The sequence below is a fragment of the Mirounga angustirostris genome, unplaced genomic scaffold (assembly GCF_029215605.1).
Source record: "Mirounga angustirostris isolate CCGP_5_RB_7025 unplaced genomic scaffold, mMirAng1.0.hap1 SCAF_8, whole genome shotgun sequence".
Classification (NCBI taxonomy): domain Eukaryota; kingdom Metazoa; phylum Chordata; class Mammalia; order Carnivora; family Phocidae; genus Mirounga; species Mirounga angustirostris.
The window spans coordinates 36,753,725-36,777,863 of NW_026991716.1; the positions used below are offsets into that span (position 1 = coordinate 36,753,725).

The 24,139-nt window shown below is 52.1% G+C and overlaps 1 protein-coding gene and 1 non-coding gene across 3 annotated transcripts in view; one reads left to right on the plus strand and one right to left on the minus strand.

Annotated features, from left to right (window-relative positions):
- The window catches only part of LRFN2 (leucine rich repeat and fibronectin type III domain containing 2), a 175,202-nt gene that overhangs the window by 8,767 nt on the left and 142,296 nt on the right, over positions 1 to 24,139 (minus strand). Inside the window, exon 3 of one of the 2 annotated variants that reach the window (XM_064597579.1) lies at positions 9,497 to 10,862. The exons of the other annotated variant lie outside the window; for it this stretch is intronic. Within the exon in view, the coding sequence (XP_064453649.1) occupies positions 10,700 to 10,862 (163 nt within the window). The 3' untranslated portion in view covers positions 9,497 to 10,699. Of the gene's footprint in view, positions 1 to 9,496; positions 10,863 to 24,139 lie in introns of those variants that run through there. 2 annotated transcript variants of the gene reach the window in all.
- Positions 9,601 to 9,704, plus strand: LOC123838058 (U6 spliceosomal RNA). Its single transcript, XR_006789396.1, has one exon. It is a non-coding gene; the product is annotated as a U6 spliceosomal RNA (small nuclear RNA).

Sequence of the window (24,139 nt, forward strand, 5' to 3'; positions counted from 1 at the left end):
TGGCAGCAGGGGTGAGAGAGGGCGGGCTGGGAGAAGCTTCCCGCTATAACTGGCGCGTCAGAAACATGGCCAGAGGAAAGGGCCTTCTTCCCAGGATTAAGAGCAGGGAAGTAGCTCCGGGTTCCTGGGCGTGTGTGTGTGTGTGTGTGTGTGTGTGTGTGTGTACTCATGGGCGAGCCAGAGCCAGCTGGCTACAAACAGCCTTGACAATCAAGTCCACCTTGAGCAAAAACAATAATAACCAGCGTGAGTACTAATCTTGTGCCTGGAAGTTTTGCACATTATCTCACTTTACCCCCTGACAACCCCTGGAGGAAGTCATTATCATCATTCCCATTTAGGGAAGGAGGAAGCTAAGCAGTTGTCACTTTCCCTCGGGGGAGTGGGGGAGCTGAGACCAGATCTGGATCCGCAGGGATTCAGAGCCCACACTTCTAGGCATAAGCAAGGCTGCTTCCCACCCCGGGCAACCAAAAGGACAAACTGCACGAGAAAGTCATGTGAAATGGGCTCTATTCAAACTCTAGTGACAGAACCAAACTCATCCCTGCCCGCATGGCCCTGTCTACCTGCTCATGCTCCCCAGCACAACCAGCTGCTGATCCTCCAGGCTAGATCTGGAGAGCCCGGGGCCCCACTTTACTCCTATCCACGTTCCACGTTCCACCTTCTGGACTTCTCGCTGCCTTCCATCTCCACACTCATACTTTTGCTTAGGCCTTGCCATCTTTGGTGTGGAGGAGCGCAGAAGCCTCCAAATAGGCCTCCCTGCCTCTGCCTGGGCTCCCTTCATATCCATGCTCAGCACCACCAACCCCAGAGCGCACCATCTGAAACAACTCTGGCCACGCCCCTCGCCCAATGAAACATTGCTCAGGGGCTCTCCGTGACCTACAAGAGTCAGTCCAAGCTCCCGAGCGGGGCTCCCAAACCAGGCTGCCCATCACCTTCTTGTCCCTCCACCCACGCACTTTGCCCACAATCTTTAGGAAAACACCTCGGAATCAGCTGGGCCCAATAGGGGCGGAAGGCATACTCACAGAGGGGTGATTAAAGCCTTTGCTTACAAAGGACTTTGTTCTAAAGGGGTAGATTCGGGGATGGGGGACCGTAGGGAACATGCCATAACCCAGGGCTGGTAGCAGCCACGCTGTTCCCCAATCTAGCCCTGAGCATACCAGGGGAGGTCACCAGACCCTGACCTCACTCTCTTCCCTCCTCTCAATCTTCTGCTGTTGCTCCCCGTGGCTGAACCCCACCGAAAGCCGGGGTTCCGGGTGGCACACTGGTCAGCCTTCCAGGGCACACAGCAGCACAGAGGAGGGGATCTGGGGAGGCAATGGGCAACATCTGGCACAACCACTGGGTCACAGCCCTCCTTGTGAAAGACACATCCCTGAAATCCTGATAGGTTTTTCTATCACATACACAGGCGACATCTCTGCAGAAAACATGAATTGCTATTTTAAGTTCAGTTGCTCCAACATGTTAAATTTAATTAAGCTCACGTGCTCTAAAGCACAATTTAAAGCTTGCAACCCCAAGCACTTACCCAGGAAAAACAAAACAAACGTAAGTGGCTGCTTCTGAGTTGTTTTTCTTTTTCCCCTATTAATATTCATTTGGCATTCGTTCATTCAGCTTAATACTATCAGACAAATCTACAGCGGATGTCTACAGCTGATGCCAGAGGTTTAGGGAGGAATCACAGGAGCATACTTGTTACCCGACTATTTGCTCACACGTCTGTCTTCCCTTTCACCTGTCCCCACGCTGGGTGCCGAGGAACTACATTTCCCAGGCTCCCTTGCCTGTTCCCAGGCTCCTTGGCCTCGGGCCTCAGGGAAGAGTTGGCCCATGAGGGCCCTGGAAGAAGGCTGGAGGGCCCGAGGTGGGGGAGAAGCCAGCTATTTCTTCCTCTTTTTCTGCTTCATGTGGTGGCTTCCCATCAGGTTCTGGGCCCCCCTCTGTGATCCCAGCTCCTGGGGTTCTGGTTCCTGCAAGATGGATTTGGATCTTTGGCTCTGGTCATGTCATCTCCTGTGCTCCCCACCCAGGGAGAGGTGGGAGGGGGCTACGGCTTCCTGCTGTCGCTCACCTCTGATGCCTCCCTGCCCCCTGGTTGAAGCCCCAGCGATTCCATCCCCTGTGTGGCCCAACCCCTGTACCGAATTCCCTCTTAGATCTAGAGCGTGTTTTTATTTTTCCTGTCTGATTCCTGAGTGGCGTGGGAGGTAACCTTCCCGTGATGAGAATGTTCTACCTTATCATTTTCCCCTTGCATTTCGGGAAAAGACTGTCCTGGCTTCACATCGGCCTCAGCACATCTTGGCCTTAGCCTGATGGAACTCCAGCTTCAGGAAGCACTAGGCCACCTTCTCTGACTCTCTCCCCACTCCCCACATAAGACACCACGACGCCTTGGCACCTAGCAGCCCCTCTTCCTGGAAGCCTCCTATCTCTTTCTCCACCGGGTGACTGTGTCCTTTGGGGCCTTACCCAGACATCACGTTGGACCCCACTGAGCCACTGAGAGCTGCCCCCGCCCTCGCACACCCTTGCCTTAGAGCCCTCCTCTGTTTATGCGCGGCCGAGACCCCCTTGAGGACAGGGGCCTCGTCTTACTCACCTTGTAGCTCCACTGCCAGTCATGGTATCTGGCCCAGAGTCACTGCTGAGTAAATATGTACCTTACAGTTGAGTGAATGAAAGAGTACTTTGTTAAATGTTAAGGCCTATACAAATGGGAGAGAATCTTCTTTAAATATGATGGCTGGCTAATGGTGACTCGCAGACACTGGCTGGTCCCCAGGATGTCTTTCTGGAGAGGAGTTCTTCTATATGCTTGAGGCTCACCGTGTGCCCTCCTGACCACCTTCATGGATGTGCACATAGATACGTGTGTGGAGAGTGTGAGTGCGGACATGGAGGTGCATCTGTGTGTGTGGGTGGGGGGTGTCAGTGCTCACATACAGATGGTGTGCAAAGGTGCTGGTTCCCCCCAATGTTAGTCACTGCTCTGCTCCCCTTCTGCCCAGTCTCAACCGTCCCAGGCACTCTTGTGTGTCCCCTGACACTTCTGAGGAGACTCCTGTGCGCCCTTGCAGGCCAGGCCCAATCCTTCCTAATAGCTACCATTAAAGGTATCAGGGCATCCAAGAACAGGAATGGGAGAGATCCTGAGTCTCTGCCAGGGCCTCAGGGCAAAGCCTGGTAGCTGACTACCAGAGTCCACTACCCACCTCCCTGGACTCACTCCGGACTACATTCCCCTGTCTCCCTTGTAGTTAAGGGAATCCAAGTGATACATTCTGGCAAATGGAATGTGGGCCCCTGGGCCAGGCCTTAAAAGAGAACTGCTTGTCCCATATTCTCCCTCCCTTCTGCGGCCAAACACGGGGTGCGGCGGCCTGTCTTGACCACGCAGGTGACAGTGAGGCCTGAGGGATGGTAGAAGTCAGAGGTGACTGTGTCTCCAGGTGAAGAAGACATCATGCCCGCCCCCCCATCCATGATGCACCACGGCTGCCGGCTGGGCCCCTGCACTCATCTGCAGAAGCCACGTCAAGCTGCCCCACTCCACTTCCCCGGCTCTGCACCCTTATTACCGGCTCTTCTCAGAACCACCAGCCTGCCAACCTCTCTGGCAGGCTGCGAGATCTCGGGGCACATGAAAGAGCCTCATTAAACAGAGGTGAGCGGCCCTGGCTCCCCAGCCTCTCCCTCCTCCCGCAAGCCCTCAGAGGGGCCTGTTTGCTTCCCCCCACAAACTGCCAGGTAGAGGGGAGACTCGGCTGCTTCTCTCTGACATACAACTTACCTAGCACTTCCCATGTGCTGGGCATTTGACCGTCACGCTCTCTTTGATTCTGTGCCCTGCCCGTGTAAGTGGTAATAATTAGCCCCACATTACAGATGAAGAGACTGAGGCTCAGGCAGATGGGTCACTCCCTCAAGTGCACGGGGCTGGACAGTGGCTGAGCCAGTGCTGTAAGCCAGGCCTGCCAGTCCCCTGAGCATGATCTGCCTTCTACTGAATTGCCTAGAACTGAATTGAGCAGAGTCAGATTTTAACAGCAAGCCAGTCTTAGAGTCATGCAAACTGACAGCAATACAAAAAAAAAAAAAAAAAAAATCATGTATTACTACAATGACAGCTGATATTTACTGAACACTTACCATATGTCAAACACTCTTCTGAGTATGCTACATGTATTAAACTAATTTAATCCTAATGGCAACTCTATGAGGGAGGTATACTATTATGATCCTCATTTTACAGATAAATAAACTGAAACTCAGAGAAGTTTTTTGCCCAACGTCTCTTAGAATGTTTGCGCCTGGATAAGATTTGAACCCAGCACTCTCACATTACCTCCATCAATGCTTACGATAACCCCGAAAAGTACCTTTCATAATTATACTCCCAGTTTAGAGAGAGTAACTGACTTGCCCCAAGGTTGCATAGCTAATTAGGGGTAGAGATGGGATTTCGGTGAGCCATGAGGGTTGTCTGCCTGCTTCCTGAGGTTCATGTGAGGTCTAAAGATACTGAGGGAGCCACATGGATATCTGTAGGCAGTTCCCTCACAGAGGGAGCTGCCAGGGCAAAGGCCCTGAGGCAGGAACAGTGAGGAAGCTGGTATGGCTGGAATAGAGTGATGGAAAGGAAGAGTGGTAGGAGATGAGGTCACCAAAGTAGTAGCCAGGAGCCAGGTTCTGGAAGGCTTGTAAATATGTTCAGTGTTGTGTTCCAACTCAGAGTATTTGCTGGGCGGCAGGTTGAGGAGGATTCTGAGGCTGTGTTCAAATTCAGTGGGACAGAGTGGTATGGGTCTGGAAGAACCTGTGTCCTGTATTTGTTGTTTCTGGTCTAGGGATCAGAGAATAGTTAGAATTACTGGAATCACTAATATAAGCTGTCGAATCCCCTCTTCTGGTGTCTCATGCCAGATGCTGGCCTTCCCTAAGTGCATGGCCCTGAGTGATAACAGGGAATGAGATTATCATGGAGCTGGGGTGACTGAGCGAGGCTCCAAGATTCAGAAGTTTCTTATCAACCTCTGACCAGGGCCAGGGGCCAGGGACCAGTCTCTGTCGCTCCCTTTCTGCCTTTGCCCCTCCTGAGAACACAGGGTCCCCCGGGTGTCCCAAGGCCCTCTGTCTTCTTGACAGTTACTTCACTCTGTCAACAAGTAAAGAAGTCCCATTCAAGATTATTGAGATTCTGAGACAAAGCCCCTACTATCCATTCCCATAGCCCTCAGGAGAGCAGGCCGGGTGGGGGATCAGAGCCCTTGTTGAACTGGTCTCTGGGTAAATTCTCTTGCTCTTCTTCCCTCTGCCTCTTCTGCACCAGCAGCCAGAGGATCTTGTAAAAGCCAGTCAGATCAAGTCTTTCCTCTGCCCAACACCCCCAGTGAGGCTTGTCTCATGTGTCAAAGTCCTTGTGTGGCCTACAGACCCCATGTGATCTGCACCTCACCTCTCTTATTTCCTCTCTTTCTCCTTACCCAGATTGCTCTGCACCAGCACCTGGCCTCCCTGCTAGTCCTCAAACCTGCCGACGGTGCTCCTGCCTCAGGGCCTTTGCGCTGGCAGTTGCCCTTACCTTAGTGCTTTCCCTCCAGAGTCCCTATGCTCACTACTTCACCTCCTTTAATTCTGCTCCAATGTTGCCTTCTCTGACCTCCTATTTAACATGGTGTGCTTCCTCTCATCTCTATCTTGGCTGCCCCATACCCCTTACTCTGCTCCATTCCCTCCCCCTCCATTCCACTGTTATTGCCTGAAAGATGTTATCATTTGCTTATTTACTATGCTTACTATTAATTATCTTTCTCTCCTTGCAATAGAATCAATCTCAGCTCTCCTTCTGGGGATCAGGGTTTTTTGCCTGTTTTGTTGGCTGATATTTCTCCAGCCTTGAGAACAACACTTGGCACAAAGGAGGCCCTTAAAAACATTTGTTGGGCAGGTGAACGAAATGCATGTTCTATATTTGCACCACTGAACACAGTAGCTATATGTGGCTATTTAAATTTAACTTCAAATTAATTAAAATTGAATCAAATTAAACATTCAGTTCCCCAGTCACTCTAGTCACATGTGGCTAGAGGCTACCACATGGGACAGGGCAGCTGCTGAGCATCCCCCGCCCCGTCCCAGAGTTCCATCGGATGGTGCTCTTCTAGAGCATGCTGAGCACTCCAGCAGGAGGTAGACCCTTTCCTGTATGAGCCCCAGCACCCCAAACTGATGGGGCCAGGCCAGGGAACACTTTCCAGCTCAGGGACCACTCCTAGAGGTTTCCAGAGGGCTTCTGAGTTCTCTTTCTCCCCACAAAGTCTCACAGTGACTTTGGACAGCTTCATCCCTTCATTTTGGTTCTTCCAGCTTCTCTTGGCTCCTCGGACCTCAGGTTCAGTGGGGTCTTTTGGGGGTTCCCCTGGGCCTGGCTCAAGCTCACATGCCCCCGGACTGCTCTGAATCTCTGCTTTGCCAAACGGAGGCTCTGCGTCCCCCTCTGGTTCTCTGTTTCTAAATCCTCATGCTTGCTTTTCCACTTTCCCTCTATTAGTTACACTTCTGTTGCATAAGTCTCTATTAAAAAAAATCTCCGATAAATATAAAAAAAATCCCCAATGATAAATATCACCCCTCCCAGGAATACCTACCACCAGAAAGAAAGAAAAGGTGCAGAGGCAGCAGAGTGCTGTGGTGATGAGCAGACCCTGGAGCCAGCCTGCTGGGTTCCAATGCTTGCTCCACCACTTACCAGCTATGAGAGCTTACCACGGGCAATCTCTTAACCTGTCTGTGCCTTAGTGGCCTAAAAATACCCAATTTCTGTAAAATGGCACACTTATAAGCTCTGCCTTAGAGGGTCATTATAAGGTTTACATGAGTCATGATTCACAAAGAACCTAGGTCAGTGTCTGGCACAGAGTAAGATCCTCTTGAGGATCTATTATATAAAGGAGCTGGCGATGCTGAACCAAAAGAAATGGATCTCTTACGCTGGAAATGCAGGCCTCGGGGATTTGTGGCTGGCAAACCTCACACCAGCTAAAAAGGGGGAGACCTGCGCTGTGCCTGGGTCCTGGCTGGGCCGGCAGGGAAGCATGGTGCCTGGGACACTCACCACAGAGACGTGTGTCCCCCACCCTCCCTGTGACTCCAAGAGTCTTTTTCTTTCGGAAGACACGTGGTGACAGCGTTAGTTAAACCCTGGCTGAGTGATTGCAGAGATGTCTGGAAATCAGGCCAAAGTGAGGCAAGCCCCAGCAGGCTGCTTCTGCGCTCACCTTCCCAGAGTAAGGGCTTACCTGGTGACAGGTGAGGGTCTGACCTGGGGAGACCTTTCCTTTGCTCCCTGACTCGGGAAGCATGGCACATCCAGCCATCCAGCTGCCTGGCAAGGGCGGGGGAAATCGCCAGGCCCCGTGTTTGGCCGGGACTACAGTGCCAGTGAGAGAGTTTCCCCCGCTCCACGGTGCTCCTTCACGGAGAGGATGGAGCCAGAAGGTCAGGGCCAGACCACTGGTCCTGGGTCATCAAGGTTCAAAGCCTGGCACCATCACTTACTGGCTGTGTGACCCGGGCAAAGCCACTCAACCTCTCTGTAAAGGGGGACAGATGGCAGGGCCTCCCTCACAGGGTCGTTATGAGGACTAAATGAGTCAGCTCCTGACGTGTGAATGGTGCCAGGTCCCTCGTGAGCACTCAGCATATGCTAGCTGGTGACTGAGGGTGTCATCTGGTCCCAAGGCGGGTGGGCCGATGAACCCAGCCGGCGTGAGATTAGATTCAGTTCCGAATAGGGAGGCAGGCACGCAGCCCAGCGCAGGGGCAGCCATCTGAGACCCGGGGGTCTGTCTTGGTGCCCTCGCTGGCCCAGCCTGCCCTCCGGCCCAGGTGCTTGTCTGGCTGACTCCCTGATGTCTGCTGGTCTGTCCCGCCTCCCCTGCCATCTCCACACACAGACCTCAGGAACGCCACTTGAGAGGGGTACAAATCCCTCTGCAACGGGCTCCTTTGGCTGTCAGCACCGTGCTCCCACAGGTCAGGGACAGGCCAGGTAGCCTGTCCAGCTCTGCACAACCTCGAGTGGAGGGGAATCCCGGCTCACGTCTGTGTCCTGATAACTGCCGCTTCTCCCACGGGCTCCGAGCCAACCCCAAGGGACATGCAGAACAAAGTGCTGTTTTGTTTGTTTGCTTGTTTTTGGCCATGTCGGGGCTTCTCTCAAATTGTGCAGTGGCTCTCCCATCCCACCTTGAGTTTCCACTCTTCCAGAATTAACATTCCCATTCCTTCTGACATTTCCTCAGGCCCCAGTTTCCTCTTGCCTCCCAGCTGCTCGCCTCCGGTCACATGCCAGTCTGTGACTCTCTGGGCCGTTCTGAGCACCGAGAACGGGGTCAGACGCCACCTTCCCTGATCAGACGTCAGCCTTCCCCTGAGCCTCCCCCACTCCCGCCCAAGACTGCATTGGACTTTCTGGAAGCAGCATCCCATCCGTGGCTCCCACTGAGCCTGCGGTCAGTGGAAATGCCCTGTGATTAGCCCAGGGTTGCTATGAAGCCCCGTTGTTACCATTCCGTTCCCCTAGAGCAGCGTCTCTACCATCGCTGGCTCGTTTCTTGCCATTGCAACCACCCAGGCGGGCTCCCCAGCCCACAGCAGGCCTCTCTTTCTGTGTGTCTTTAGCTTTCTTTCTGTCTCCCTTCATCCAAGTCTCAACAGATGTGAAACTTCTCTCTCTATTCACTTGTCCTTAGCTCCCAGCCCCCAAGGACTGGGTTGGCATGTCTCAGAGGAGAAAGTGTGGGTTTTGGAATCAGACAGAAATCTCTCTTTGAAGGTCGGTTCTGCCCCCAACCGTGTGACTCTGGATCATTTTCTGCCTCTGAACCTCTTAGCTCACGTGTGAGATGGGGATAGCTGTACCAGCCTCCTGTGTGAGTGTGAAAAATTAAAGGCAGTGGGGAGAAGCAGGTCTGCCCCTTCCGCTCCCTTCCCAGGGCCACTTGGTACCCCAGCAAAGAGGAGGATGATGATGATAGTTGGCTTTTTTCTCCTTGAGGAGTTGAGAAAAGCTTGCTCACTAACAATTCATCACTTACAGAGAAAAACACAGAAGGTGTCAGACCAATTATACCTTGTTGTAAACACAGGAGTGTTCAAAATAAAGATTCCCCACCAGCTGCGTTCAAAATGCACCCGAACAGGGGCGCCTGGGTGGCTCAGTCATTAAGCGTCTGCCTTCGACTCGGGTCATGATCCCGGGGTCCTGGGATCGGGCCCCACATCGGGCTCCTTGCTCAGCGGGAAGCCTGCTTCTCCCTCTCCCGCTCCCCCTGCTTGTGTTCCCTCTCTCGCCGTGTCTCTCTCTATCAGGTAAATAAATAAAATCTTTAAAAAAACAAAACAAAACACAAAACAAAATACACCCGAACAACTGTCAGACCCCAGGTCAGTGCCGCCCAATGATGTACCTGATCCAAGTCCCCCGGTTGGCAGATCCATCATTTCATGGGGGCACCACCCAGGGGTAAAGTCACCTGTGACACCAACCTCCTTAAAAATGTTATCACAGTGCACGCTTCAGCTGCACGTGTATGAAAATTAGAATGATACAAAGATGAGTACAGCCCTTGCACATAGATGACATGATAATTCATGAAGCATTGCATATTTTTATGAAATTCTGACACAGGCTACAACATGGATGAACCTCGAGGACATTCCTCTAAGTACAATCAGCCAGCTACAGAAGGACAGCTACGGCACGATTCCACTCACACGAAGTCCTGAGAGTGGTCAAGTTCAGAGAGACAGCAAGTAGAAAGAAGGGTGGCTGCCAGGGGCTGGGGGGCGGGGAAAGGGGGGCTGATGTGCGAGTGGTGCGGAGTCCGAGTGTGGGACGAGGGAAAGTCAGGGGATGGGTGGCGCACCTGCACAACAGTGTGGAAGTACTTCGTGACACTGAACTGCACACTCAAAAATGCCTAAAATCGTCAATTTCATGTTCCATATATATATATATATATATATATTTTTTTTTTAAGATTTTATTTATTTATTTGAGAGAGAGAATGAGATAGAGAGAGCATGAGAGGGGGAGGGTCAGAGGGAGAAGCAGACTCCCCGCCGATGTGGGACTCGATCCCGGGACTCCAGGATCATGACCTGACCGAAGGCAGTCGCTTAACCGAGCCACCCACGTGCCCCATGTTCCGTATATTTTAACACACACACACACACACGATGCCCCCCTGCAAAATGCCATCACAAAGCAAATTCTGCCAGGAGGGTAGGACAAAGAGAGGTTGCTGGAAACAAATTTGCCGCGTCCGCATGGCTGATGCACACTCGGCGGGCAGTCACCATCGGCAGGGCCTTCCTGGCTCTGTTGTCCGCGGGCTCGGTTGGCCCTGTCAGGTCAGGGATGGGCAGCATGTAGGGAGGGGCCTGGGTGGAATAGGGTGGCCCCTGGCCTTGTGTTTGCACTTCTCCATCTGTCCTGATGGTTGAAGAACAAGGCAGCTCCAGAGCAGAACTTGGCGTGAATCGAATGGGTGCAAAGAGGTTGCAGAAGAAAATCACGCGGTGGTCACGGTGTCCACCGTGGTGTTGGCTGGGCCTGGGTTCAACTCCCCCCCTGCCAGTGATTAGCTTTGGGACTCTAGGCAGATTATGTCACCCTCTCTGCATGAGTTAAATAGCAATGCTGGTACCTGCTTTGTAGGAACACCGTCAGGATGAAATGAGGTAAAGTGTGTGAAACGCTTGGCAGGACGCCTGAACAGGAAGCACGACGTTCTGTTTTGACGACGGGGGGGACGTCAACGCTGACCCTTGATAGAAGAAATCAAGATGAAATGAAGTCCTCAGTCATCTCATGGCTGAGTTTTGGGGTCCTGCCTTTCCCCCCTATTACAATCCCCTCTCTCTGTCAGACGAGAAGCTCCTCGAAGACGGGAATTTTCTCAACCCCGAGGTGGAATTTGTGCCGTGTGGGAAAAATTCACTGACTGTGCAGCGTAGGTAAGTCCCTTCACATCACAGCTCCGAGCCTTACTCAGTTTTCTTGCCTGCAAAATGGGTTCATAATATTGATCACATGGTATCTCTGTGAACATTAAACGGTACTGGTTCAGTACCGGGTACCGTGCTTAGAATGTGTGTGTGTGCAGTCAGAAGCAGCCATGCTGATGCTGGGGTTCGGTGTCTGGAGATCAGGTTCCATTCCTGGCCCCCCCATTGGCTAGCTGAGCAATCGCGAACAAGGAGATCTCGCTTGTCCGAATCTCAGCTTTGTCGTCTGTCCCATGGAACGCTAATCCTGCTACCCCCAGAGGACTCTTGGGCAAACCTAGGAAGATGGGAGTCTCCTGGGACGCAGCTCGTAAGTGGTGAAGTGGTCACAAATGTGAGGGGTCGTTCAGCACCCGTGCACGAACCAGTGATGGAGAAACTTCCTGGAGGGTTGCTCCAAGCTGCGTGGCTGGAGGCGGGCCCCCATGACCAAGTGGCCTGCTGGACACCTGGCTGGCCAGGCGGCAGCATCACTCTGCTCCTGCCTCCCCCAGCGGAGAGATAGCCTTTCCAGCCGGTGGACTGGAGGAGCCTGCTCAGCACTTCTCTGGGCTGCACTTCTGCTGATCCTCCCCAGGACACCGCTGCCCCTCACAAGCAGGCTGGCTGGGAAGGAATTAAGGGAGGGAGAGAATGACCTCTGGAGGGAGACCTCCCCACGGTGGGGAGGCTACTCCACTCAGCCAAGTGGGAGGGAGGATGGGGGGACAGAGCTGTCCCCACTCATCAAATGCCCTCCGGTCCAGGCTGGATGGACAAGGCTCTAACCCTGGCTTTGTCACGGACTGGCTGTGTGGCTCTCCAGCTACTTTTCTTCTCTGTGCTTCAGTGCCCAATTCTGACATTCTAGGATTCTATAAGAATATCACCAGAAGAGAGGTGACAGGAGCCAGGGGGAGGCAGGAGGAGGGCAGGTGGGGTACAGCCAGCAAAGGGCTGTGGGAGCTCGAGCACCAGGTTCCCAACCCTGAGAGCACATAGGATTTGGCATCCGAGTGACCTGGGCTGTGAGCTCAAATCCTGACTCACAACTTACGGGCTGCCTCATCGTTACCCTGCTGCTTAACTTCCCGGAACTTCATTCTTCTTGTTTGTAAAAGCTGTGTGCAAATCTAAATTGCAAGGTCATATGAGTATTAGAAATAATGTATGCAAAACACTGGCATACAATATATACTCAGTAGATCAGGTATGAGTATGGTGAATGCTTAACCTATTTTATCTCTATCTATCTATCTATCTATCTATCTATCTATCTATCTATCTATCTATCATCTATGTATCTATCTTTCTATCTCTCCATCTATCTCTATGTATCTGTCTGTCTACCGATCTTTATCATCACTATCATCTTTTTCATAAAGAACACTAGCACCATCCAACCCGTCCATCTCCCAGGAGGAGCTCTTGCAGAGGCAGATGAGCTGTCTGGGGGCACTGGTAGGTCGCCTGGGGGTTCAGGGGCTCAGTGCTGAGAAGATGAACCTTACTGTGGGATTTACTCATTAGCTGGGAGCTCTCAGGTGAGGCCGGCCTGGTCTAGAGGTACCCTGTCCTGGTTCTACCTGGGAATACCTAAAAGTAGCAGGATTACTATCCTCTCCCTCCCGAGCCCCCCGCAGGCCTGGGTAGCAGTTCCTATGGGGACAATGAGCACAGAATAGAGCCACTAAACGAACTTCAGTGTCCCTGGAGGATGACCATGTGGGTCTGTGATCTTCTTATATGGAAGTAATCATGTGAGTAAATCACGGTTGAGTACATCACAGACTTAGGTCTATGGTTTTCTGGGCGTCTCTCCAGCACTGTTATTGGGGTGTATGTGTCTGAAGCCCCAGGAATTGGCATGCTTTCCTCATTTTCCTGGTCCGGCTGTGGAGAGGCCATGCTGGGCTGCAGATGGAGCAAGGCTCATGAGGACCCCCTCCTGTCCCTCTTCCCTACACACAAGGTAGGATGGAGGATGAAGCTTCTGGCAGGGTGGCTACGTAAGTGAGTGTCCGTTGACCAGCATGTGCCTGAGTGTGTGCATTCATTGGCCAGTGTGAGCATGTGAGTGTGTGTCCATTGGCTGGTGTGTGCTTGAGTGTGGGTCTATTGGCTGGTATGGAAGCACCCTTGCTGTGTGAGCAGAGAGGAGGGTGTTGGCTTGAGGCCATGAACCTATGTGAGCATTTGAATGAGTGAGCGCTGTTCAGGGTCCTCCATCGCTGAGCACACCAATCCCCAGCTTGCACTGTGGGTGATGGGGCCAGAAGACACATCAGCCAAGTTCCCGAGAGTGATGAGTGATTTACCACTGTCTTTATCCACACTCCGGTATTTTATAGTTCCTGTGGCTCTGATGGAATAAATGTGACCTTTTATTCTTCACTTTGCTCAAGACTCAAGGTCAACAGCCCAGCTGTGATCCATCGGCAGCTCCCTCCGCCGGCCGTTCATGAGCCAGGGAGTCCTGTGGCTGTCAGAAATTCATTTAAGAAGATGTCCTTGAGGGGGGCTGCAAGGCTCCCAGGACCTGGCCCCACTCCCTCCCTGCCCCATCTCCTAGACTCTGCCCCTCGCTCTCCCGCTGTAGCCAACTAGGCCCCTCACTGCTCCTCACACCTGCTCTAGCCTTGGGGCCTGACCTCTGCTGTTCCCTCTGCCAGGAACGCCCTTCCTGCAGACCTCGGCTTGGCTCACCTCCTTCGAGCCTCTACCAGGCCTCACCTTCTCGGGGAGGCCCACACCAGCCACCCTGTGTAAGCTTGCACCTTGCCCACTGCCTCAAGCCCCTTACCCTGCTCCTCTCTCCCCTGCAAAGCACCCACTGCCTCCCCACATCTAGATAATTTACTCATTTGTTGTGCTTGTTGCTTGCTTCCCCCATGAGGACAAGGATCCTCAGTTGTTTTGTTCACCGATGCATCCCAAGCACCCAGAATGGAAGCATTTATATTCTGGCATATTTGCCTCCGGTTTCTCATTGGTAACATGGGGACGATAATAGAAGCTCTCCACTTCATAGAGTTGTCGGGCAGATTAAATGAATGAATACCTAAAAGCACTGAGAACAGTGCTTGGCACATAGTTCAGTAAATGTTGGCTATTATTATTATACTCCATCACAGCTGGGAGTCAGAAGGAGGTGAGTGATCTGTGTGAAGGGCCCGGCAGAGGGGAAGGGGCTCATAGGCCTTCCACCTACCTTGTAAAATTTCCCTGACATCCCACAGTCCCAGAGCCCGTATTAGTGGACCCCCTTTGGCTTAGGGAGTTAGTTATCAGTAGATTCGTTCCTTTTTTTAAAAATCAAGAGAGGAAGCCAGGCAGCCCCCGCCTGCCCACCCCAGGCTGCCGGCTCCTGATCCTATAGGTAGTTAGCAGAACGTGACCAGCAAGCACATCCTCTGATGGCTGTGGTTTCTGTTCAGACCACACAGGACCCCAGCTCTGACCCAGGAGTTGGGTGCCTGGATTCTTCTCCCAGCCCGGGGACCCCTAACAGGCTATAGGACCCAGGACATGTCCCGTGTCCCCTGTCTGGGTCTCTGCTCTCCCTGGGCAGAGAAGGGGCTGGGATTAGACCATTTCTGAGGTCTTTCCAGGCTGGTCCGTTCATCCAAGAAATGTTCCCAGAGCACCTGTTATACGCCCGTACTGCTCCAGGCACTGGGGATACAGTGGTGGCCACTAGACACAAGTCCCTGCCTTGTGGAGTTGACATTCCGGGCGTTGGCAGGGAGGGGGGAGTAAATAATAAACATAATTGGTAAATGAGTGAATGTGTCATAAGATGGAGCATGCTATGGAAAAAAGGGAAAAGCGTAGCAGGTTAAAAGAAGGTAAAAGTGTGATGGGGCGCCTGGGTGGCTCAGTCGTTAAGCGTCTGCCTTTGGCTCAGGTCATGATCCCAGGGTCCTGGGATCGAGCCTCGCATCGGGCTCCCTGCTCGGCGGGAAGCCTGCTTCTCCCTCTCCCTCTCCCCCTGCTTGTGTTCCCTCTCTCGCTGTGTCTCTCTCTCTGTCAAATAAATAAATAAAATCTTTAAAAAAAGAAAAAAAAGAAGGTAAAAGTGTTGGTGGAGGGAAGGCAGGCTCAGCTCTAAGTGGGGATGACCAGAGAAACCTCCTTGAGAAGGTTACCTTTGCAGTGAGGGACATCTTACTTTCCAGGAACCTATGAATCTCAGCGATTCTTGGCACCCCTGTGTTCCAAGAGAGCACTGTTCAGGGTCCCCCATCGCTGAGCACACCAATCCCCAGCTTGCACTGTGGGTGATGGGGCCAGAAGACAGATCAGCCAAGTTCCCGAGAGTGATGAGTGATTTACCACTGTCTTTATCCACACTCCAGTATTTTATAGTTCCTGTGGCTCTGATGGAATAAATGTGACCTTTTATTCTTTACTTTGCTTAAGACTCAAGGTCAACAGCCCAGCTGTGATCCATCGGCAGCTCCCTCCGCCGGCCGTCCATGAGCCAGGGAGTCCTGTGGCTGTCAGAAATTCATGGCACCATCTTCTGGCCCTAAAGGGGAGAGGCAAGAAGGGAAGAAGGCAGGCACACCGCCTGCCCCTTGGCGCTGGTTCTGGGCCTCACCCAGCCGGGAAGGACATGGTCACAGTGGCTCTAGGGGATGACGGCTCATTAAGGGCAGAGACCAAGCCATAAATCTCCTCCCGCTCTCCTGAGGACACCCCATCACTAGGGTTGAACCCGTGACCTGCGTTTCATTTCGGTCCTGGGAGGAGGCAGCGATGGGGAGGCCAAACAGCCGCGGTTCAAATGGCAAGTTATAAATGAGAATGCCCCAGGGCTGGCCATCACCTTCCTCAGCATGCAGAAGGGGCAAGAGGCGTGCATCAGCTTGCTGGCCTCCCGCAGAATCCTCCAGGCCCTTTACACAGCCAGGCCCTCCTTCTGCTTTCAAAGAAGCAATGGTTTTGTTTGTTAGACATCACCAGCACTGCTGGGACGTCCTTCCACTTGTCTGGCTGAGATCCCTCCCTATAGACCCCACCTGTGTCTCCTTGTTTCGTTCCTTACGTGGGGATAGGTGGGATGTGTTCATGTTTCCCCTTGCTCCTCATGGTGGTTCTGAGTGACAGTGGGTTGATAGTTCTGGGTTTGTGAAAAGATTAGGTGGCTGGGAGGCAGATGATCTAGAAAGGAAATAGGGTCACTGGTCTCTATTTTTTTTTCTTGTTTGTTTGTTTGTTTATTTATTTAAAGTAAGCTCCACGCCCAACGTGGGGCTTGGACTCACGACCCCGAGATCAAGAATCACATGCTCCACTCACTGCGCCAGCCACAGTTTGAATACAATACCTGTGACCCCAAGACATCCATCTCACTCCTCTCTACCCTAACTCACGTCCTGGGAGGAAGAAGAGTGGTCGGGAGCTATCTGGAGCATGGCAGGCCTGGGTTTGAATGCTGGCTCTGCTGTGTCCAAGCTGGGAGACCCGGGGCAGCTTACCTACCCTCTCTGATCCTGGAGATTCCTACCCTGTAAAGTTGTTGTTGTAGTTGTATGCATGCCCAGTGCAGCGGGATGCACACAGCAAGCGCTCAGATGCTAGCTGCATATTGTTAAGACAGCGAGGCACAGATCCTGGAGCCAGCCTGCCTGGGTTCAAATCCCAGGCAGAACACCTCAGGAAAGCTACTTAACATCTTTGTGCCTTGGTTTTCTCATTTGTACAAGCAAGAGAATAACAGGACCTTCGTCATCGAGATGTTGAAAGAACTAAATAAGCTAATAAATGGAAACCACTGGAATAGTACCTGGCACGTCATCATTTCTCCAAAAGGTTGGCTCTTATTATCATCATCATTACTGGAGGAAAAAAACCAAAAAAACAAAAAAAACACCTGCATTTACTTGGCACTTTTGACCTAATTTCCATCAATTGGTTTTGTGATTTATAATCCACTTACTTCTAACCAAAGATATAAGATGACTTGCTACATAAAAACATAGGAGACAAGTAAATTTTTAAAAAACTCTTTTATGGCAGATCCAGAGATCAGTAAGGAGGTTTGAGCTAGAGGCCTTGCCCCCAGGATGGTTGGTTGTGGCATGTAACTAAGGCATGCCCACAGAGCCACCAGGCAGCCCTGGGTCATTCTATCTTGGGAAGAGCGTAGGGAGGAGGGTGGGGTGGGTGGGGGATGTGATGGCCTCAGAACAATGTGAAAGGAGCAGCTTTGTTAGGGGCATCCAGTCTGTGTGGGACTGGGACAATAGGAGCAGAAAGGGCTGATCATACTTCAGATGAGGGGCACCCCCAGCCCAGGAGGGGCTACCCCCATCCCAGGCCACATCCAGCATACCACCCACTAGACCCCACACATGCAGAAGGATGGCACAACCTGGCACGCTTCCAAGGCAAGGAAGCAGGAGAGGCACCAGAGAATGTACCCCCCCGCCCCCTTCCTGCTCCAGAGACAAGCACCACCACCCTGTACCTGATATGCCTCCTGTGTCTCTTCCCTGACTGGGCTCCTATTTGACCTTCTGGGTCACCTCCTCCAGAAAGCCCTCCCTGACCTTCCCAGGACCTGCCATGATGCTTGCACGGCACTTATCCCAGCCACAGTAACTGAGTCAGGTACTCCTCAAGCACCTCATAAAGGTACTCCTTTATGTCCACTTCCCTGGGAAATGTGAACTGCAGGAGGGCAGGCGTGTCCTGTGAGTGGCCGTTTTCCCTGTGAGTGGCCCAGGCCTGACATTAGCCACATGAAATAAAGACCTCTTCAATGACTAAAGGGGAGAGGCAAGAAGGGAAGAAGGCAGGGAAGGAGGATATTGAATCTGAAAAAAACAAAACAAAACAGGATTCAGCGAGCCATGAGAAATATCTGCAAACATTAAATGGACCTATTTTGAAACCAGAATTCATTTTATTCCTGATGAGGATGAAGGCAGAATGGAAGGGCAAGAAGTAGAGGCAGAAGGAGTTGGGGGCCTGTAATAAGGGAAATCTTCTCAGCGAGAGCATCTAACGGTAGCTGGGGCTCTTGGGAAAGAAAAGGAGGGGGTAGTTTCTTGTGTATGCAAGCTATTCCCATATGGGGCCAGTTAGGATCCTAATGGTGTGGGGGGAGGTGAGGTGGGGGTGATAGATAGGGGAAGGGGTGGGCATCATAAGTATTCACAAAGAAAGGAGAGAGCTAGCCTGGCTGACGTTGAACTGTCCCTTTCTAACTCTGGACTTACTTCAGTCTATGAGAGTAGCAAGAACAAGGCTCATTTAAAGACAGAACAGAATCCAAGAGAGTTGCGGCCAATAAATAGCTGGACTGGTCCCAAGACCTTGGCTTTCCCTCCCTCTCCCTGAGCTCTCTCAAGTCCTTGGCAATATTGTCCACACAGGGGAACTGGGCTTTGAGGTCACCTTATGACCCGTCCCTGCGCCCCTCCCTCCTCCTGCTGCTGGGACCTCCACTGTGCCCCCGCTCAGGTCCACATCCTCTGTTGACCAGTCCTGGAGGAAACCACATCAGTATCACCTAGGTTTTTGCCTATGATAAGTGCAAAGAAGTGCATCTCTAACGGTGGAATTTCAGGCCCTCTGATCTTCTACGAAAGAAATGTTTTTGGGTGGGGTCCATTCGTAGGCCCGCTCTAGACGGAATGGGGGGTGTGTGTGAGGTTTGGGTCTAAATCTTGGCACCTGTGCTTTCCTGGTAGCTCCCACCCACTCACTTTTGCTGTAGTAGACCAGCTTTCTTCCAGCCCCTGCCAGAGGGAGAGGACTGCTGGGCACCAGCCTAGCCGGCCGGGAATTTTCCAAGTCTCACTGTTTCGCTCAGACCTTCTTTGGAGTGACAATCAAAGGCTGGGGGAGGAGAGCAAAGCAGCCTCAGTGGCATTTTGACGGGTGGTAAAAATATCTCTCTGGCGTTCAGTGCCGGCTGCTGCCACCGTCTCAGCTTCCAAGATCCTGTCTCCTTGCCCAGGGCCTTGGCAGCCTCCTCACCTGTCCACACGCCCGCCTCCCAGGAGTCAGAACCCAGGTCACCGAGCCCCAAGCCCCAGCTAGCCTCACACCTGCAACTGCCGCCTCTATCCCCGTGGCCCGGCGCCAGCAAAAACGCACCGAAGAGCCACTAGAGGAGAAGATTTATTATCAGAAATCCTGCAGCACATGCCTAATGAGCTAATTAAACAAGAACATAAATAATTACTCCCTATCAGAGTGAGAGGGCTGGGGGCGGAGAGGGTGGGGGACACTGACTGCGGAGCTGGGACAGTGATGCGCAAGACGTCTGCTCTGCAGGGGAAGATGGGAACTCCTCGTCACTCCAGGCGGCTGCTGGGCCTCAGCAGGGCTCCCCAGCCGGGCAGACGCAGGCCCACGAATTCTGCCAGAAAAACCACGACCAAGTGCTGCTTTGTTCCCCACCTGAGTATTTCCTGCTCACTCGCTGCCCGCACCCTGATCTCCTTCCCCGCTCTAAGGACACTGAGGGGAAAAGATGGAAGAGATCCTTCCCCCATTTTATGGATGTGAACCTTAAGGGGGGGGGGGGTGTCTCAAGACATAGCTAAGACTCCTGCAACCATCTTATAACTGATCTCCCTGCTTCCACCCTTGCCCCCTTGATGTCTATTCTTCACCTAACAGCCAGAATCTTCTCTCTTAATCACATCATGCCACTCTCCTGCATTCAACACCTCCCACTCCACACGCCAGTGGCTCCCACCTCTTTCAGCATAAAATCCAAGGCCTCACCATGGCCTATGGGGCCTTACATGATCCAGCCCAGTCCAGTCTTCTAATCTTATTTACTGTCACTCTGCCTCCAGATGCACTGGAGTCCTTGCTGTTTCTCTAACAAGACAAGTTTGTTCCTACCCCAGGGCCTGGTAGCTCCCACCCACGACTGAGCTCTTTTTCTCACTCTATTCAGGTCTCTCTTCCAATGTCACTCTTTAAAGGGGCCACCCATGACCACCCTTATAAAGCAGTAGCCCCTCATTCTATGTCCCCTTATATTAATTATTTTTCTTCCAAAGGCACATGTTAAATTTTTTGTCCATCTCTCTCATAAGAATATAAGGACTTTGCCTATCTTGTTCTAACCCTAGGGTCTTGACAGTCTACCCCCAAACAGATCTAGCTACCCCAAAATCTAGCTACTGCAAGTCAAAGTGTGGTTTGTGCCTAGACCATCCAGTTCCAAGTCCAGAGTTTTCTCCACCACAGGTCACTCCTTTCCTTAGAACTGACCTGGCTCCCCACCGTCAACAGGAGGAAGGCTGACTTTCAGGGCAGGACAGAGCACTGGCTACAAGCTCCAGCTCTGCGACCTCCAAGCTGGGGGCCTCAGAAGTCACATCACCCGCTGTGGCTCAGAGTCCTTGTCTGTCAAATGGCAACGCCACACATACAGGGTTCACATACCAACGAAGAGAACACACAGAATGCTTTCCGAACAGTTCCTGGAAGGTAGTAAGAACTCAGTAAATATAGCTATTTTGTGTGACATTCAAGGACACTGACAAGCTGACCTCTCCCATCTTTAAACAAAGCTATTATTTTCCTAGACGGGAGCTTTTTGAAGTGTGGTCCCAAAGTGAGAGTATCGGCATCCCTGGGAGAATGTATTAGAAGAGCAGACTGTCAGACTCTGCTCCAGACCAACTGAGTCAGAAACTCAGTAGGGTCCTGCGTCTGTGTGCTAACAAGTATGCCAGATGACTCAGATGCGTGCTCAAGTGTGAGAACCTGCCCTAGAGACAACTCCTCTGGTAGGTAGGCCATGTGTGCTAGATGGAGTTGTTGGTCCTGTTTCCTCACTTTTCTATAAGAAAATGATACCTCCCCAGCCTTACCATGGCCCGATGGTGGGTGAAGTGCATGCCTTGCCCCCTGACTTTGGGCTTGGCCATGTAACTTGCTTTGGCCAATGGGATTTAGTACATGTGATGCCCCAAGATTAGCATTTGGTTCTTCTGTTGGGCTTGACCTCCTGCATTTCTGTTCTTACCCTGAGAAGAACATACTCCGAACAGCCATTGTCCCTAGCTGGGCTGCAGAATGAGATACGGAGGGAGGACTTACACCACAACCCAGTCCTGCCCAGCCCAGCCCCACCCAGCCCAGGCTAGCCAAGACTGGGTGAACTCCAACAAACCTGCAGACCCATGAATAAGAAAATGAAATGTTAGTAGTTGTAAGCCACCTAGATGTTGAGGTTGTTTGTCACGCAGCATTACTGTGGCAGCAGCTGACTAATACACCAGCAGCCCTTATAAGTCCTTGACCAGGACCAATCACTCTTGCCTCTGTCTCTGTCTTTACTGGTTCCATCTAGAGCAGCTACGCCTTTCCCTCTTCCCCCCAAATCCCACCTATTCCCCAGGATACACCTTACACTCCACCCCACCTGTTCCCAGAAGCCCTACCCTCTAGAATACACCCCACTACTCCCCCTTCCACCCAGTCATTTGAATTCACTTCAGTTAGCTTATGAAAAAGCTCAAGTGGATAAAGTTCACCATTCATTTAGAGTTTCACCTTTTAGGTGGCTAATTACTACACTGAAAGACCCCTTAACTTAGTACCATCACTAACTAATTACCATGTGACAAGGTTAAGTGTTTAATAGTTCCCCGCGATGTTTAATTTCCAAACAATTACCTCCTTTACGACAGGATAGAAGTCAGTTCCCACATCTGGATCAGTACATCCCCCCCTACCCAACCCCGGCCACAGCATCAGCCCTGCAGCCACAGAACAAGTCAGAGCCCATCTCTGGAGCCCACCCCAGCTAGAAATAGCTCCCCTTCATAAATTGTTAATGAGCTGTTCATCCGTATTGCACATCCGTGGCCCTGCCTTCACCCTGGGTTGACACATTGTAGTTTGTGGTTTGTGTGATTCTGCCCACTCCTCCCCTGCCCCCCCCACCACCTCAGCGACTTTGAAGATGATGGGCATTAATTTGACTTCATGTCCTCAACCCTTCTGTCCCCCACAGGGTGCCCACTCCCATCACATGCGCACATGGCAGACCATAGCCCTAATTGACAAGAACTAAGACATCCCTCTTCGCTTCTCTCTGTCTCACTGTCTCCAGAGATGAGAAAAGAGCACTCAGAGAGAGGCAGAAAAACAGCCTGGATCATCTTCTTTCCCAGGCTGGCCTCAGCTCTATGTTGGCTACTGGTTTCTGGGATTGTGTGGGCAGGTGCCAAGAAGCGTTAATGACACCAAAGCTTTCACCCATACAGCTCTGCAGTGGCTGCATGCCTCCCCATCAGCCTCTCCCCCTCCCAGATTCCCAGCAGAGCCCTGATTTTATTTGGGGCAGCGATGTGCCTAACACACAACTACCTTTCTCAGCCTCTGGCAGTCATCGGATGGGACTTCTGGGGGCTAACCCAACCAGGAGGTGGTGCCTGTGACGTTCCCCAGAAGCAGACCCGGAGACAAGGATTCAAGTACCAGTAGTTAATCTGGGAGGTGGACCCAGGACAGTCCGGCCAGGAGATGGGGAAGGAAGTCCTTACAGGAGGGTCCACTAAGCATGGTCCCACTGTGGGCAACTGGGGCTCAATCCTACTCGGACCCTCTTGGAGGAGGCACAGAACACGCCTCGGTTGTCCTCCTTCCCTGTCCTCCAAGGAAGAGGAAGCTGGGGTATGAATTCTCCAACTCCCAGTGTCAGAGGCTCGGGGGGCTCCTGGGGATGGTCCCCTGCACTACCACCTGTGCTCCCGGAGAGTCCCCAGGCGGATTTGTCAGTGAGCACAGGAGACATGAGCCACGTGGTAAGGACAATGCCATTGACCTTCAGAAGGAGCCTCAGTCCTTGAAAGCCATGGAACTCCCATACCAGCCTTGAACTTCCTCTGGCTGGGATTCTGTTACATGACAGGAAAAACAAAAACCCTCCAAATTTGATTCATGCACTGTAGTCCAATCTCTGCCACTAGAAGCACTTGGCGCTCTATGGAGATGTTCTTCATTCACGCCGGACATCTTGCATTTCGCTGCTACCTAATAAGGTAGGCAGGACCCCTATTATTCCCATTCTGCAGATGGGAAGCCTGAAGTTCAGAGCAGGAAAGATAAGAGCCCACATCTGGGGCCCCCAAGTCCATCCTTGTATTCATCCCTCAGGCTCAAACGAGGGGCAAGAACAAAGGACCCCAGCAACTGAAGTGTGCAAGGTGCTTTACTTGCCCGTGCGTACTTTATCTTTTGGGAGATAACCCCATTCTAAGGGATTTTTATTTCAATGTTAAGGAGGAAGCAAAGTCTCCGAGAGGTGAGATGAGCAGGCCGGAAGTTCAGAGAGCAGCCCCCCCCCCCCCCCCGTGGGATGCACAGCGGCTCTGCCCACCAGTGCTGCCCACACATCTGATTTCACCGGCATGTGGCATGATGCTGAATACACGTCAGAGTCGCTGGGAGAGCTTTAGAAACACTGATGCTTGGGCGCCACCCCAAGCTGACTCAGAATCTCTTGGAGGGAAGATACAACTCCCCAAAAGATTCCAGCGTGCAGCCAGGATCAGGGAACACTGGGGAGGTGGGAACCTGGGGCTTGGGGTTAGGATGCCTGAGTTTCACACCTTGCCCAGCCCTGGTTCCTCCTAAAAGGAGCTGGCTGCTGTGAACCCACCTGGGCAAGTTGTCAGATGAGGGTTTGGTGGCCTTATGATGAGTGTCACCAGCCATACTGACCCCCCGCACCACACATTCCTCCCAGCCAAGCCCCTCCCTCTAGGAACCTTCTTTGGTGTTTTCCTGGTGTGAAATAAATGATATCCCCCACTTCCACTCATGGACTAACCAAAGGTATATAAAATTAACAAGAGGCTGGTTCTCTGGTTCTTCCTTACCAATAGGGGGAAGAGCCACATTTCAGAAGCAAGGCAGACTGGATATACACTATAATCCCTTTACTCCTGCTAATTATTTCTATCTTCGGAGATGTCTCCAGCAAGAGCTTTTTGAGAGTGAAGAGGGAATGACAAGTAGAGAAATTAGTCACCTCTGAGCAGATGCCCTGAAGGTTTTTGAATCTGAG